At 49.9% G+C, this 15,485-nt stretch overlaps 1 protein-coding gene across 1 annotated transcript in view; it reads left to right on the top strand.

Annotated features, from left to right (window-relative positions):
• arhgap42a (Rho GTPase activating protein 42a) overlaps positions 1–15,485 on the top strand; it is a 604,917-nt gene that overhangs the window by 370,144 nt on the left and 219,288 nt on the right. The window contains exon 5 of the mRNA XM_085998730.1: positions 8,624–8,725. Coding sequence (XP_085854856.1) covers positions 8,624–8,725 — 102 coding nt within the window. The remainder of the gene's footprint in view (positions 1–8,623; positions 8,726–15,485) is intronic.

Raw genomic sequence — 15,485 nt, 5'->3', positions numbered from 1 at the left:
CTATAATCCTCTTCCTGCCACTAGGAGTCTGGTCCCCGCGCAAATTGGGGACCCGACTCCCGGGAAAATTGATTGGAAGCGGGTTCGGGACCCGTTGCTAATCTTTTTGATTTTGCCAACAGTCCCGCCTCCAAATCCGACCCCTGAGCGCCGGCAAAATCGCCCCCCCTAGTGTTTAAAATCTGAATCCTGACCAGAGCCTGCCTCCAACGCGCCCACTTCCAGCTTTAATGGAGGTAGGGCGGGGGGCGGGTCGCCAATTTAAATATTATAATGAGGCTGACGTGTCTCAGATTTAACCTGCATTTTAAATTTAACTCTGGCTCGTCGGGTTTCGCAGGCCTCATGAAACCCGACAACTAATGGAAGGCGAGGACTGCTGGATCCAGGAGGTAAGTGCCTTTACACTTAACTTCCTGGATGCAGCGTCCCTGCCTCACCCACCCCCTGCGATCGCTGACCCCCCACGAGACCTCCGACTTCCACCCCCCCCCCCCACAGGCCTCCGATCACCTTCCTGGCCTGCGCCCCGCTACCCCCCCCAACCATTCTCCAGGTACCCCCCCCAATCACTCTTCCCCCCCCCTGGGACCACCTCCAGGCTGGCGATGATTAATTGATTGTCTCCTCTCCAACCACCTTCCAACCCCCCCGATAATCCCCCCCCCACTGATCACCTCCAGGCCGCTAATAATCTCTGCTCCCTCCCCCACCACCTCCAGGCCAGCCCCGTTTTCTTCTTTCCCCACCCACCCCGACTACCTCCAGGCTGGCGATGATCTCTTTCCGAACCCCCCAAACCCCCGACGCTCCTCCGCCCCCCCGATGTTCTCTGCCTCACCACCCCTCCCCCGATGCTTGAGTCCGGCCCCCAACCACCTCCCCAGCCCACACTCGACCTCTCCCTCCCTCCTTTATGCAGGCCTAATGCTGCAGGCCTACCTGCCCACAGCCAGCCAGCCTTTCACCTGGCTAGTTGCGGATGGGAAACAGAGGTTTCAAATGCAAATCAGGCCCTGCATTTAAACTTGGCAGCCTCCTGATTAAAATTTTGGCCTATGGCTTTAATGACCTTTCTATAATGTAACATTTGAAATTGCAGAACACGCTAACAGATATCTTGTATAAATTTCTGATTACTTGTTTATTCATACTCTATGCCCCTATTTATAAAAACGCAAAATGCTGTTGGTCTTTTTAATGGATTTATCTACTTGCACTTTCAGGGAATTATGTATTTGTTTCAGTTCAATCTGTTTCAGTTGCATTGGTAGATTGGTATAACTAAAGCATTAAAATCCCAAGCAGCCTTAGAAGGAAATTTTTTGTACCAGATCTTAATAGCTTTTTAAAAAAAAACTCAGTATAAACCCACTGTACAGCAAATTTAGAATTTTTGTTGTTCAGTCAAATTCTGTAATATCTTTTTTATATTTAAATGAAGGCTTAGTTATATTTGAAGTGAAAATATATTTGGGTATATTACATTATAAAATATCCTGCTGGGACAATTTTTTTTATATTAATTTGTTTTTAATTACAAACCAGTAACCAATATGAAAAACATGATTGATTTAAGAAACAAAAATTGGAGCATTGCTGAGTTAATCAAAATTGAAGTTAACTTTTCAGTGCATGCATTGGTAAGCAATGTTTTAGGAGACAACATATTCCAAGACAATAAGTGCCCTTCAATGAATTAGTAATATCCAGTTCAGTACAAGATTACAGATTAGGATATATTTGCCATAGAGGGATTATTTCCTTTATTACTGACTAGCTGGAGTGCCCGGCGGTGCCAAGGCTTTTTCAAGGGCATGTTGTTGTTGGAAGAGAGAGAGAGAGAGCGACTGGGGCGGGGGGGGGGGGAAGAGAGAGAGCGACTGGGGGGGGAAGAGAGAGAGCGACTGGGGGGGAAGAGAGAGCGACTGGGGGGGAAGAGAGAGAGCGACTGGGGGGGAAGAGAGAGAGCGACTGGGGGGGAAGAGAGAGAGCGACTGGGGGGGAAGAGAGAGAGCGACTGGGGGGAAGAGAGAGAGCGACTGGGGGGGAAGAGAGAGAGCGACTGGGGGGGAAGAGAGTGAGCGACTGGGGGGGAAGAGAGCGAGCGACTGGGGGGGAAGAGAGCGAGCGACTGGGGGGAAGAGAAAGAGCGACTGGGGGAGAAGAGAGAGAGCGACTGGGGGGGAAGAGAGAGAGCGACTGGGGGGAAGAGAGAGAGCGACTGGGGGGGAAGAGAGAGAGCGACTGGGGGGGAAGAGAGAGAGCGACTGGGGGGGAAGAGAGAGAGCGACTGGGGGGGGAAGAGAGAGCGACTGGGGGGGAAGAGAGAGCGACTGGGGGGAAGAGAGAGAGCGACTGGGGGGGAAGAGAGCGAGCGACTGGGGGGGAAGAGAGCGAGCGACTGGGGGGGAAGAGAGAGAGCGACTGGGGGGAAGAGAGAGAGCGACTGGAGGGGAAGAGAGGAGAGCGACTGGAGGGGAAGAGAGAGAGCGACTGGGGGAGAAGAGAGAGAGCGACTGGGGGGGGAAGCGAGAGAGCGACTGGGGGGGAAGAGAAGAGAGCGACTGGGGGGGAAGAGAGAGAGCGACTGGGGGGGAAGAGAGAGAGAGCGCGACTGGGGGGGAAGATGAGAGAGAGAGCGACTGGGGGGGGGAAGAGAGAGAGAGAGAGAGCGACTGGGGGGGAAGAGAGAGAGAGAGCGACTGGGGGGGAAGAGAGAGAGAGAGCGACTGGGGGGGAAGAGAGAGATAGAGCGACTGGGGGGGAAGAGAGAGAGAGAGAGCGACTGGGGGGAAGAGAGAGAGCGACTGGGGGGGAAGAGAGAGAGAGAGCGACTGGGGGAAGAGAGAGAGCAACTGGGGGGGAAGAGAGAGAGAGCGACTGGGGGGGAAGAGAGAGAGAGAGCGACTGGGGGGGGAAGAGAGAGAGAGAGCGACTGGGGGGGAAGAGAGAGAGAGAGCGACTGGGGGAAGAGAGAGAGAGAGCGACTGGGGGGGAAGAGAGAGAGAGAGCGACTGGGGAGGAAGAGAGAGAGCGACTAGGGCGGAAGAGAGCGAGCGACTGGGGGGGAAGAGAGAGAGCGACTGGGGGGGAAGAGAGAAAGCGACTGGGGGGGAAGAGAGGGAGCGACTGGGGGAGAAGAGAGAGAGCGACTGGGGGGGAAGAGAGAGAGCGACTAGGGGGGAAGAGAGAGTGACTGGGGGAGAAGCGAGAGCGACTGGGGGGGAAGAGAGAGAGAGCGACTGGGGGGGAAGAGAGAGAGCGACTGGGGGGGAAAGAGAGAGCGACTCGGGGGGAAGAGAGAGCGACTGGGGGGGAAGAGAGAGAGCGTGACTGGGGGGGAAGAGAGAGAGAGAGCGACTGGGGGGGAAGAGAGAGAGAGAGCGACTGCGGGGTGAAGAGAGAGAGAGAGAGCGACTGGGGGGAAGAGAGAGCGACTGGGGGGGAAGAGAGAGAGAGAGCGACTGGGGGGGAAGAGAGAGCGACTGGGGGGGAAGAGAGAGAGCGACGGGGGAAGAGAGAGCGAGAGCGACTGGGGGGGAAGAGAGAGAGAGAGCGACTGGGGGGGAAGAGAGAGAGAGAGCGACTGGGGGGGAAGAGAGAGAGAGCGCGACGGGGGGGAAGAGAGAGAGAGAGCGACTGGGGGGAAAGAGAGAGAGAGAGCGACTGGGGGGGGAAGAGAGAGAGAGAGCGACTGGGGGGGGAAGAGAGAGAGAGAGCGACTGGGGGGGAAGAGAGAGAGAGCGACTGGGGGGGAAAGAGAGAGAGAGCGACTGGGGGGGAAGAGAGAGAGAGAGCGACTGGGGGGGAAGAGAGAGAGAGAGCGACTGGGGGGGAAGAGAGAGAGCGACTGGGGGGGAAGAGAGAGAGAGCGACTGGGGGGGAAGAGAGAGAGAGAGCGACTGGGGGGGAAGAGAGAGAGAGAGCGACTGGGGGGGAAGAGAGAGAGAGAGCGACTGGGGGGGAAGAGAGAGAGAGAGCGACTGGGGGGGAAGAGAGAGAGAGAGCGACTGGGGGGGGAAGAGAGAGAGAGAGCGACTGGGGGGGAAGAGAGAGAGAGAGCGACTGGGGGGGAAGAGAGAGAGAGCGACTGGGGGGAAGAGAGAGAGAGAGCGACTGGGGGGGAAGAGAGAGAGAGAGCGACTGGGGGGGAAGAGAGAGCGACTGGGGGGGGAAGAGAGAGCGACTGGGGGGGAAGAGAGAGCGACTGGGGGGGAAGAGAGCGACTGGGGGGAAGAGAGAGAGAGAGCGACTGGGGGGGGAAGAGAGAGAGAGAGCGACTGGGGGGGGAGAGAGAGAGCGACGGGGGGAAGAGAGAGAGAGAGCGACTGGGGGGGAAGAGAGAGAGAGAGCGACGGGGTGGGAGTGGAGGGGGGAAGGGGGGGGAGTGGAGGGGGAGGTGAGGGGGAGAGGGAGTGGGGGGAAGGGGAAAGGGGGAGGAGTGGGGGAAGGGGAAAGGGGGGAGGAGTGGGGGAAGGGGGAAAGGGGGGAGGAGTGGGGGAAGGGGAAAGGGGGAGGAGTGGGGGAAGGGGAAAGGGGGAGGAGTGGGGAAGGGGGAGGGGGAAGGGGGGAGGAGGGGGGGGAGGAGGGGAGGGGGAAGGGGGGAGGAGAGAGGGGGAGGGGAGGGGGGAGAGGGGGGGGAGGGGGAGGAGTGGGGGAAGGGGGAGTGGGGGAAGGGGGAGGGGGAGGAGTGGGGGAAGGGGGAGGAGGGGAGGGGGTGGAAGGGGGGTGGGGGAAGGGGGAGGGAGGGGGGATGTGGGGAGGGGGATGTGGGGAGGGGGATGTGGGGAGGGGGAGGGGGTGCAGAGTGGGGGGAAAGGGGGGTGGGGAGGGGGGGGAAGGGGGGTGGGGGAAGGGGGAGGGAGGAGGGGGAGGGAGGGGGCGAAAGGGGGGGAGGGGGGGAAGGGGAGGGGGGGAACGGGAGAGGGGGAGGGGGAAGGAGGGGGGGGAACGGGAGGGGGGAAGGAGGGGTGGGGGGAACGGGAGGGGGGAGAGGGGGAGGGGGGGATGTGGGGAGGGGAGGGGGGGAACGGGCGGGGGGGAGGGGGGGATGTGGGGAGGGGGGGAGGGAGGGAGGGGAGGGAAGTGGAGGGGGTGAAGGGGAGGGGGGAAGGAGGCAGGGGAGGGGAAGGGGGGAGGGGAAGGGGGAAGGGGGTGGGGAGGGGGGGAAGTGGGGTGCGGATGGGGGGAAGGGGTGGGGGGTGTGCGGAGGGGGGTTTATTCCTGAAACTTATCGAAAGCGGGGGTAGGAGGGGAAAACATATGATGTAATTAAATCAATGTATACAAACAACAAATGTGCCGTTAAAATTGGAGACAAACAAACAAAATACTTCCCACAGGGGCGGGGGGTGACGCAGGGCTCGCCAATCTCACCGACACTCTTTAATATTTACATAAATGGATTGACAAAACTACTTGAACAATCTACAGCACCCGGCCTCACCCTATATGAATCCAAGGTTAAATTCCTCCTCTATGCAGACGACCTGGTTCTGCTGTCACCAACTAAAGAGGGTCTACAGCAGAACCTGGACCTGCTGAGTCGTACTGCCAGACTTGGGCCCTGACAATAAATCCCCAAAAAACCAAAGTCCTTGTGTTCCAGCAAAGATCCAAACATCAGGGACCCAAAATAAATTTCACAGTAGGAACAACCAAAATTGAACAAACCACTAACTACACATACTTGGGCTTATAAATCAGTTCTACGGGAAACTTCAAACTGGCTGTGAATGAACTGAAAGAGAAAGCAAGAAGGGCTTTCTATGCCATCAAAAATCAATCCAAATAGAAATCCCAATTAGCATTTGGCTCAAAATTTTCAAATCAGTAATTGAACCAATTGCACTCTATGGCAGTGAAGTATGGGGACCGCTAACTCAACAAGAATTCGCAAAATGGGACAAACACCCAATTGAGATCCTACATGCAGAATTCTGTAAAAGTATCCTCCGGACTCAAGGAAAACAGTAAACAATGCATGCAGGGCGGAACTAGGCCAATATCCATTAATAATCACTATCCAAAAAAGAGCCACCAAATTTTGGAATCACCTACAAATGAGCAACCCCAATGCTATCACTACGATGCCCTGAAATGCCAAGAGCTGACCATAAAGAAGAATACCCTCAGTCAACTAGTCCTGGGACTCAGTGAAGTAACTACTAACAATACTAACAATAACCAGCCCCAGGACAGTGACAGGGTAACACAAAGAATTCGACCCAACACAATCGTCGCTAAGCAAAAGGAAAAATATCTGACATATTGGGCAGAAACAACAAAAACCCAAAGCAAACTCAATTGCTACTTGGCCCTAAACAGACAATACAACATAGCTGATTACCTGACCATGGTAAAGGATAACAAACTGAGAAGAACCTTGACAAGGTACAGACTTAGCGAACATAGCCTAGCGATCGAAAAAGGCAGACACAGGCAGACCAGGCTGCCAAGAGAAGACAGGATATGCTCTCACTGCAGTCAGGGAGTAGTGGAGACAGAGATGCACTTCCTCACAGCCTGTGGAAAATATCAGGACATCAGGGAGAATTTCTACCAAAAATTCTCACAAATATGCCCTGAATTCAGAAATCTGAATGACAACCAAAAACTCCCATTCCTACTGGGAGAGGAGAGAAGCTGTGTAACTCTGGCGGCACACTATGTTACAGCTTGCCATGAACAGAGGGACAACCAGTAAACTAAGAAATGAATATATATAAACAATGCGAATGTATATTTATACACTCAGGGATATACCTGTTTATACACTGTATGAATAGAACTGAGTTTATGTGCTCAACCATAAATGTATTTTGATCCTTTGGCAACATAAGATGTAACTTATCATGCCAATAAAGCGATTTGAATTGTGAATTGTGTGGGGGGGGAGGGGGGTGGGGGGGAAGGGAGTGTCGGGGGGGAGGGGGTGTGGGGGGGAGGTGGGGTGTGGGGGGTGGAAAGGGAGGGGGGAGATAAACTTAAAGTACAGGAAACTTTGTGCTATCCGGCACCCACCGTCTCCAGAGTTAATGTTGAGAGATACGGAGATTCTTATCTCCGTATTTGACAACAAACACTGTTGCTTAGCAACAGCTTCTAAACACTGGGTGTGGCCCTAAAGCTCTGCAGCTAAAGCTGTTGCTATAGCTACAGACCTTGCACAGCTTGACTGTTCAAACAAAGGAAAATAAACAAACAAAGAATAAAAAACGGCTGCTGATTTTTGTGGTGGCTCCAGATTGCCGGATAGCTCACCTCCGGAAAGCACAAAGTTTCCTGTACTTATAAAACATTTTTGGTAAATCTTTCTATAACATACACTTTACAACCTCACCAATCTTTTTATTAAAAAAGGGGTCCTCACCTCTCAGTGTTGTACCACAAACAATGGCCGCCGCTTGCTTTTCAGTTGGAAAGATTAGGCCCCGCCCACACAGCCGATTGTCTGTCTCGGTCACCAGGACCCGATTTGGAGCACAGAAGCCCCACCCACTCTATGTTCCTGTACTAAGATGGCCGCGCAGGCACTCTGTTACACACTGAATCAAAATGGCATCGCACTGAAACTTTTTGCCCTCCTTGACAAAGATGGCTGCCGTTAACCTGGGGCTGTCTGCAGAAGAAATTTCCTCAGCTGCAAACACAGGATCTTCAGATTATTATTCGGGGCTTGCGACCTACCCCAGTTGCTTATGAAGCCTCCCCACCTACTGACCCTGGGAATGGAGCTGAGGCAGCACACCCTCTCTCCTCTGCCAGTGTTTGTCTCTGCCTAGGCCGGGAGCCTGGGTCTAGAGTTGCACTGTTGGCAGTTGGAGAAGCCTAGGCCCCGGGCCTGGAAAAACGGTGAAAGGTAGCAAAATTATAGTGGTTAGAGAAAAGATTTACAAATTAATTAACTTTTTTTAAAAACAATTTGTGTTTTAAAAGCAACTTTCTTTTTGCTGGAAATGTAGATTTGAAAAGAAACACGCAGAAAGCGGGAAAAAGAAATGAAAAGTTTAGAATCAAGATGGCGGCGACTCACCTCGGTTCAGAACGATAAGGCCCGCCCACACACGCACCGATTGGTCGACCGTCAGGTGACCGAAGCGTAGGATTGGTCAATCGTCCTGTCACTCGACCGTAGGAGGGCCCGGCCGCACGCGCCAGCAACCCGGCGTACGATTGGTCGACCTCGAGGTCACTCTGTCGCTAATGAGCGGATAATGAGATGCTAATGAGTGGAATGTTGAACGTTTTTTGGATACCGCGGGCGCGATTTTCGTCCGGCCGAAACGTAAATATGCTTACGACCGTTTCGGAACGGTAAGCTTTCTTTCGACTTAACGCACGCGTAGGTACGCCCTATAACTTTCGAGCGCATAGCCGGACAGACGCACACGTGAGGACAGACAGATAGACAGACAGACAGATCGACTCGTTTATATATATAGATGTTTTGTTTTTAATCACTGCTCATTTTGTAGAGAAATTGGAATCAACTCTCCCCACAGCCAAATATTGCCATTGCCAAATAAGCAAGTTAAAAGCAATAAACCATTGAAACGTTTGTAGCTAACTGTTTCTAAAGCTACAATGAACTTGTCCAAAAAGTATGCTTTTTTTTTAGGATGGAAAGAAAAAATTTGATAAAGAAAGCGAGAAATACTACTCTATATTAGAGAAGCATTTGAATCTGTCATCAAGGAAAAAGGAAGCACATTTACAAGAGGTAAGAAATTCCTTGCCTTATAGAACTGTTTTAAGGGGTATTGCAGTTTGGAATACAATTATTTATTAAAACATTCTAAATTCCCTTAATCTAGTTAGTTGTCAGGTTGGCTACTGATTATTCTAGATATACGATGAATGATTTCTTTCACACATCCTATTTATATAAGTAACTGAGGTTCCTTTCTAGATTTAGCACAAATTTTAGTCAAGCAAATCTCATCTATCTTGAAGAAAATAGTCTTTATTTCTATCATTTGAGAAGAGACACCAGTTGGATTCTGTACAGATTCTGCCTTTTCTAGGTCATGAATCTACAACCTACGATGAAGTCAAAGAGTAAAGGAGTAAAGGACTGAGCAATGTGCTAGAATTCTCCATTGGTTTTATTTAGAGGTAGTCGGCCCATGCTGAGAGATTGGAAGTGAGACCTTCCATTTCTTCATTGCAGGATTGAAAACATAAAAACATAAATAGAAGCAGGAGTAGGCCATTCGGCCCCTCGAGCCTGCTCCGCCATTCAGTAAGATCATGGCCGATCTACCTCATCTCCACTTTTCTGCACAATCCCTATATTCCTTGATTCCCTAAATATCCAAAAATCTATCGATCTCTGTCTTGAATATACTCAACGACTGAGCCTCCGCAGCACTCTGGGGTAGAGAATTCGAAAGATTCACCACCCTCTGAGTGAAGAAATTTCTCCTCATCTCAGTCCTAAATGGCCGTCCCCTTATTCTGAGACTGTGACCCCTGGTTCTAGACTCCCCAGCCAGGGGAAACATCCTCCTTGCATCTACCCTCTCAAGCCCTGTAATGTTTCAATGAGATCACCTCTTATTCTTCTAAATTCTAGAGAATATAGGCCTAGTCTACTCAATCTCTCCTCATAGGACAATCCCCCCCCCCCCCCCCGCCAATCCCAGGATTCAGTACGGTGAACCTTCGTTGCACTCCCTCTATGGCAAGTATATCCTTCCTTAGGTAAGGAGACCAAAACTGTACACAATACTCGAGGTGTGGTCTCACCAGGGTCCTATATAATTGCAGTAAGACGTCTTTACTCGTATACTCAAATCCTCTTGTAATAAAGGCCAACATACCATTTGCTTTCCTAATTGCTTGCTGTTACCTGCATGTTAACACCCAGGTCCCTCTGAACACCAACATTTCCCAATCTCTCTCCATTTAAAAAATACTCTGCTTTTCCATTTTTCCTACCAAAGTGGATAACTTCACATTTCTCCACATTATATTCCATTTGCCATGTTCTTGCCCACTCACTTAGCCTGTCTGTATCGCCTTGCAGCCTCTTTGCATCCTCCTCACAACTTACATTCCCGCCTAGCTTTGTATCATCAGCAAAATTGGATATATTTCATTTGGTCCCCTCATCCAAATGATTGGTATAGATTGTGAATAGCTGAGGCCCAAGCACTGATCCTTGCGGTACCCCACTAGTTACAGCCTGCCAACCCGAAAATGACCCGTTTATTCCTATTCTGTTTTCTGTCCATTAACCAATCCTCATTCCATGCTAGTATATTACCCCCAATCCCATGAGCCCAAATTTTATTTAATAACCTCTTGTGTGGCACCTTATCGAATACCTTCTGAAAATCCAAATACACCACATCTTCTGGTTCCTCCTTATCTATTCTGCTAGTTACAACCTCAAAAAACTCGTCAAACATGATTTACCTTTCATAAATCTGTGTTGACTCTGCCCAATCCTATTATTATTTTCTAAGTGCCCTGTTACCACGTTCTTCGTAATAGATTCTAGCATTTTCCCTGCTACTGATGTCAGGCTAACTGGTCTGTAGTTCCCCATTTTCTCCCCTCCTTTCTTAAATAGTGGGGTTACATTTGCTAGCTTCCAATCCGTGGAAACCATTCTAGAATCTATGGAATTTTGTAAGATGACAACCAATGCATCCACTATCTGTAAAGCCACCTCTTTCAAAACCCTAGGATGTAGGCTAACAGGTCATGGGGATTTATTGGCTTTCAGTCCCATTAATTTCTCTAGTACTATTATTTTTTACTAATACTAATTTCTTTCAGTTCCTCATTCTCGCTAGACCCTTGGTTCTCCACTATTTCCAGGAGGTTTTTGTGTCTTCTTCCGCGAAGACAGACACAAAGGGCTGGATTTTATGAATGGAGACGTGTTGGAGGCGGGACTACTGCTTGCCCGGTTTCAGTCCCGCCTCCATCAGCTTCTGGCCAACCAGCAGGATTTTCCCCTGATTGACATTGGCCCAGCGGGCTCAGCAGGCCAATTAGGGGGAAGTCAGTGACAGAGCACGTCAACGTATGACGTGTCATCTGTCAAGAATTTTTGAAAGAAGAAATGTCATTGTTTGACAGCTCTGTGAAGCTGTCAAACAGTGACATCTGTGTAGTTTGATGAGCCCTTGTGTTCAGGACTCATCAAACCTTTCCACTTTGCAGAAATTAGCTGGCTGTTGTATCAGAGGATCTAACAGCCAGCCTGTGATCTCTACAATGGAGATGCCGGGGACTACAGCTCCACAGCGGCTGAAGGCTGTAGGGAGAAACAAAGGTAAGTTAACATTTTCTAACACTTTACACTCACCTCACATACTTACCACTCTACACTTGCACCCATCTCTCACCTCTACATCACACTTTCAGACCTCTCTGACCCCCACAGACCTCCTACTCACCTCCTACACCCCAGCGGGGTTCCCCCAGGTCGGGAAGCCCGCACTTCAGCACGAAAAATAGGGATAATCCTATTTTCTGCCTGTTAACTACCTGTTAACAGGCAGTTAATAGGCTTTAATCCCTTCCCGCCTCCAAGGAGACGGGACCCGACGCAGGACGGCTTCCCGCCTCCTGGTAAGAGGGCACGGAGGCGGGTTGGGGGCGGGTTTCCTACCTGCCCCCAAATTCTGCAACTTTCCCGGCAGTCCTGCCTCCATACTCGCCTCTTCGGTGCTGAGAAAATCCAGCCCAAAGTATTTGTTTAATTTCCCTGCCATTTCCTTATTCAGAATGATAATTTCTCCTGTCTCAGCCTGTTAGGGACCCACATTTACTTTCGCTAATCTTTTCCTTTTAACCTACCTATAGAAGCTTTTACAGTCTGTTTTTATGTCTCTCGCTAGTTTACTCTCACATTCTATTTTTGCTTTCTTTATCAATTTCTTGGTCCTCCTTTGCTGAATTCTAAAATCCTCCCAATCCTCAGGCTTACTACTCTTTTTGGCAAAATTATAAACCTCTTCCTTTGATCTAATACTATCTTTAACTTCTCTTGTTAGCCACGGTTGGACCACTTTTCCTGTGGGGTTTTTGTGCCTTAAAGGAATGTATAGTCATTGTAAATTATGTATTAATTCTTTAAATGCTAGCCATTGCTTCTCTACCATCATACCTTTTAATGTAGTTTCCCAATCTACCTTAACCAACTCGCCCCTCATACCTACGTAGTTTGCTTTGTTTAGTTTCGGATTTAACTAAATCACTTTCAAACTTATAATAAAATTCTATCATATTATGGTCACTCTTCCCTAAAGGCCCCTTTACTACAGGGTTATTAATGAACCTTTTCTCATTGCACAATACTGGATCTAATATAGCGTGTTCCCTAGTTGGTTCCTCAACATACTGATCTAGAAAACTATCTTGCATACATTCCATGAATTCATCCTCCACACTATTACTGCAAATTTGGTTTGCCCAGTCTATATGTAGATTAAAGTCCCTCATGATTACTGCATTACCCTTGTTACATGCACCTCTAATTTCCTGATTTATCCTCTGCCCTATATTACCATTACTCTTTGGGGGCCTATAAACAACTCCCACAAAAGAGTTCTGATGACAGGTCATCGACCTGAAACGTTAACTCTGTTTCTCTCTTCACAGATGCTGCCTGACCTGCTGAGTATCTCCAGCATTTTCTGTTTTTATTTCAGATTTCGAGCATCTGCAGTATTTTCTTTTTGTGTTCCCACCAATGTTTTCTGCCCCATAAGACCTAGGATAGGTAAAATCTTTTTGGACCAGGATTGTATGGGGACGAATAGAAGGGATCAAAGATATTTGGGATGTCAGTGATGTCGAAGAAGATTTCTTCAGAGTGTATGATTTTTGTCTTGCCAGTTTTCTCCGCTCATCTCTTGAAGGCATTGACTCCTTGAGGGTAATATTTCATGACCCAAGGTTACACTTTAGTTTAATAGCAAAATACTGCGGATGCTGGAAATCTGAAATAACAACAGAAAATGCTGGAAATACTCAGCAGGCCAGGCAGCATTCGTGGAGAGAGAAACAGGGTTAACGTTTCAGGTCTGGGGCCCTTCATCAGAACTGGAAAAAGCTGGAAATGTAACAGATTTTAAGCAGGTGCAGAGACGGGGTGGGGCGGTTTAGGAGGGGAGGAAGGAATTGAAAGAACATGCTGTGAAAATGTTGCAAATGGGAATGGCAAAATCATATTGCATGAAAAATGGGGGCAGGGATTATTATCTGAAATTGTTGAACTCCATGTTGAGTCCGGCAGGCTGCGAAGTGCCCAATTGAAAGACGAGGCGCTGTTCCTCGAGCCCACGTTGAGCTTCATTAGAACAATATAAAGTTACACTTTAGTTCTTCACCCACTGATTATTGGCACAGAGGGCACTATAGCTCACTGAGATATTGTCCATTAATAAACGTTGTCTTCTTGAAACAGCACACCCCTATGTAACATGTCAGATCAGCAGCACTTATTCATAAGTGCAGAAAGACACATACAGAATTTGTGTTAGTGAATTAAAAACAAAAAGCAGAAAAAGCTATGATTTAACAGATATAAACATTCATCTTTCTTCCTGGAAAGAAGAACCAATCAAACTGGCTTGGAAATGTTTACTAGTATGGTGACGTAAAGATGTTAATTTATGAATTTTGCTTCTAAAGTTTTGCTGTCCAACATTCTCCCTGATATTAATCCCTGCTCTTAAGAGTAAGGGGCCTAGAAATTCAGTGGGCCTTGCACCCACTTAGCGCCTAAAGAGGTCTTTTGCGCCGGCGGGGTGGTAGCGCTGAAATTGAGTGCAGCGGTATTGGCGGCGGTAGCCGTTAGCGCTGCGCCGGGACCGATGACGTCATCGGTGTGCGCGGTGGCCCGTAACGCCCCGAAACCGCGCCGATCCCCATATTTATTTGCGCCCGCCTCCTCCGAAGCGGGCGCAAACAGCGAACAGAAAATGGGGCCGTCCTGCTGCCATAGTGGGGCGCTTTAAAGCTGAAGGTGCGGCCGGCCGCTTTTTCGGCGGCCGCCTGCCCGCACCTCCTTCCCCGGCCTCCTCCACCCCCCCCCCCGCGGCATTGCCGGCTGGTTTCCGTGGAGCCCGGCACTTCTCCGTTGTGCCGGGCTCTTTTGCCGGCACTCGCGATTGGGGCTCCGGCCGTTGCAGGCACCTCCCCCTTAAGAGAAGGGGGAGGCCTGCAGTACCGCAGCCTGCCGCACCGCATCGGGTGGCGCTGCGGCAACTAGCGCGCCGATATTCAGTTGCAGCGCCCCAAACGGAGGCGGGCACACCCTGGTATAGCGCCCGCTTCCGAATTGGGGCGCAGAAGACGAATATACGGCGTGCGCTAATGCCTCCCCGCCCAGCGCTAACTTTTGGGCGCGAGCGAGCTGCCCGCGCCCAAGTGAATTTCTAGGCCAGGGAGTCTTAATACGATTGTACAGGGCCTTGGTGAGACCACACCTGGAGTACTGTGCACAGTTGTGGTCTCCTTCTCTGAGGAAGGATATGCTTGCCTCAGAGGCGGTGCAACAAAGGTTCACTAGATTGATCCCTGGGGTGAGAGGGTTGCCCTATGAGGAGAAATTGAGTAGATTGGGCCTATAGGACTGAGATGAGGAGGAATTTCTTCACCCAGAGAGTGGTGAACCTGTGGAATTGTCTACCACAGAAGGCCATTGAGGCCAATTCATTAAATATATTCAAGAAGGAGTTAGATATATTTCTTAAGGCTAAAGGGATCAAGGGATATGGGGAGAAAGCAGGGTCAGGGTACTGAATTTGGATGATCAGCCATGATCTCATTAAATGGCGGAACAGGCTTGAGGGGCCGAATGGCCTACTCCTGCTCCTATCTTCTATCATAGAGTCATAGAGTTTTACAGCACAGAAAGAGGCCCTTCGGCCCATCGTGTCTGCGCCGTCCATCAATCCCTGTCCAGTCTAATCCCATTTTCCAGCATTTGGTCCATAGCCTTGTATGCAATGGCATTTCAAGTGCTCATCCAAATGCTTCTTGAATGTTGTGAGGGTTCCTGCCTCTACCACCCTTTCAGGCAGAGAGTTCCAGATTCCAACCACCCTCTGGGTGAAAAAGTTCCTCCTCAAATCCCCTCTAAATCTCCTGCCCCTTACCTTGAATCTATGCCCCCTTGTTATTGACCCCCCAGTAAGGGGAAAAGTTCCTCTTTATCTACCCTATCTATGCCCCTCATCATTTTGTACACCTCAATCAGGTCCCCCCTCAGCCTTCTTTGCTCCAATGAAAACAACCCCAGCCTGTTTAGTCTTTCTTCATAGCTGAGGCGCTCCATCCCAGGTAACATCCTGGTGAATCTTCTCTGCACCCTCTCTAAAGCAATCACATCCTTCCTATAGTGAGGCGACCAGAACTGCACACAGTACTCCAGCTGTGGCCTCACCAGCATTTTGTACAGCTCCATCATAACCTCCCTGCTCTTATATTCTATGCCTCGGCTAATGAAGGCAAGT

Source organism: Somniosus microcephalus, chromosome 10 (assembly GCF_052327205.1).
Source record: "Somniosus microcephalus isolate GS21.2 chromosome 10, FLI_Smic_1.0, whole genome shotgun sequence".
In the NCBI taxonomy this organism is placed as follows: Eukaryota; Metazoa; Chordata; class Chondrichthyes; order Squaliformes; family Somniosidae; genus Somniosus; species Somniosus microcephalus.
The sequence above is the reverse complement of the archived record's forward strand: the minus strand, read 5'-3'. Positions and strand labels throughout refer to the sequence as shown.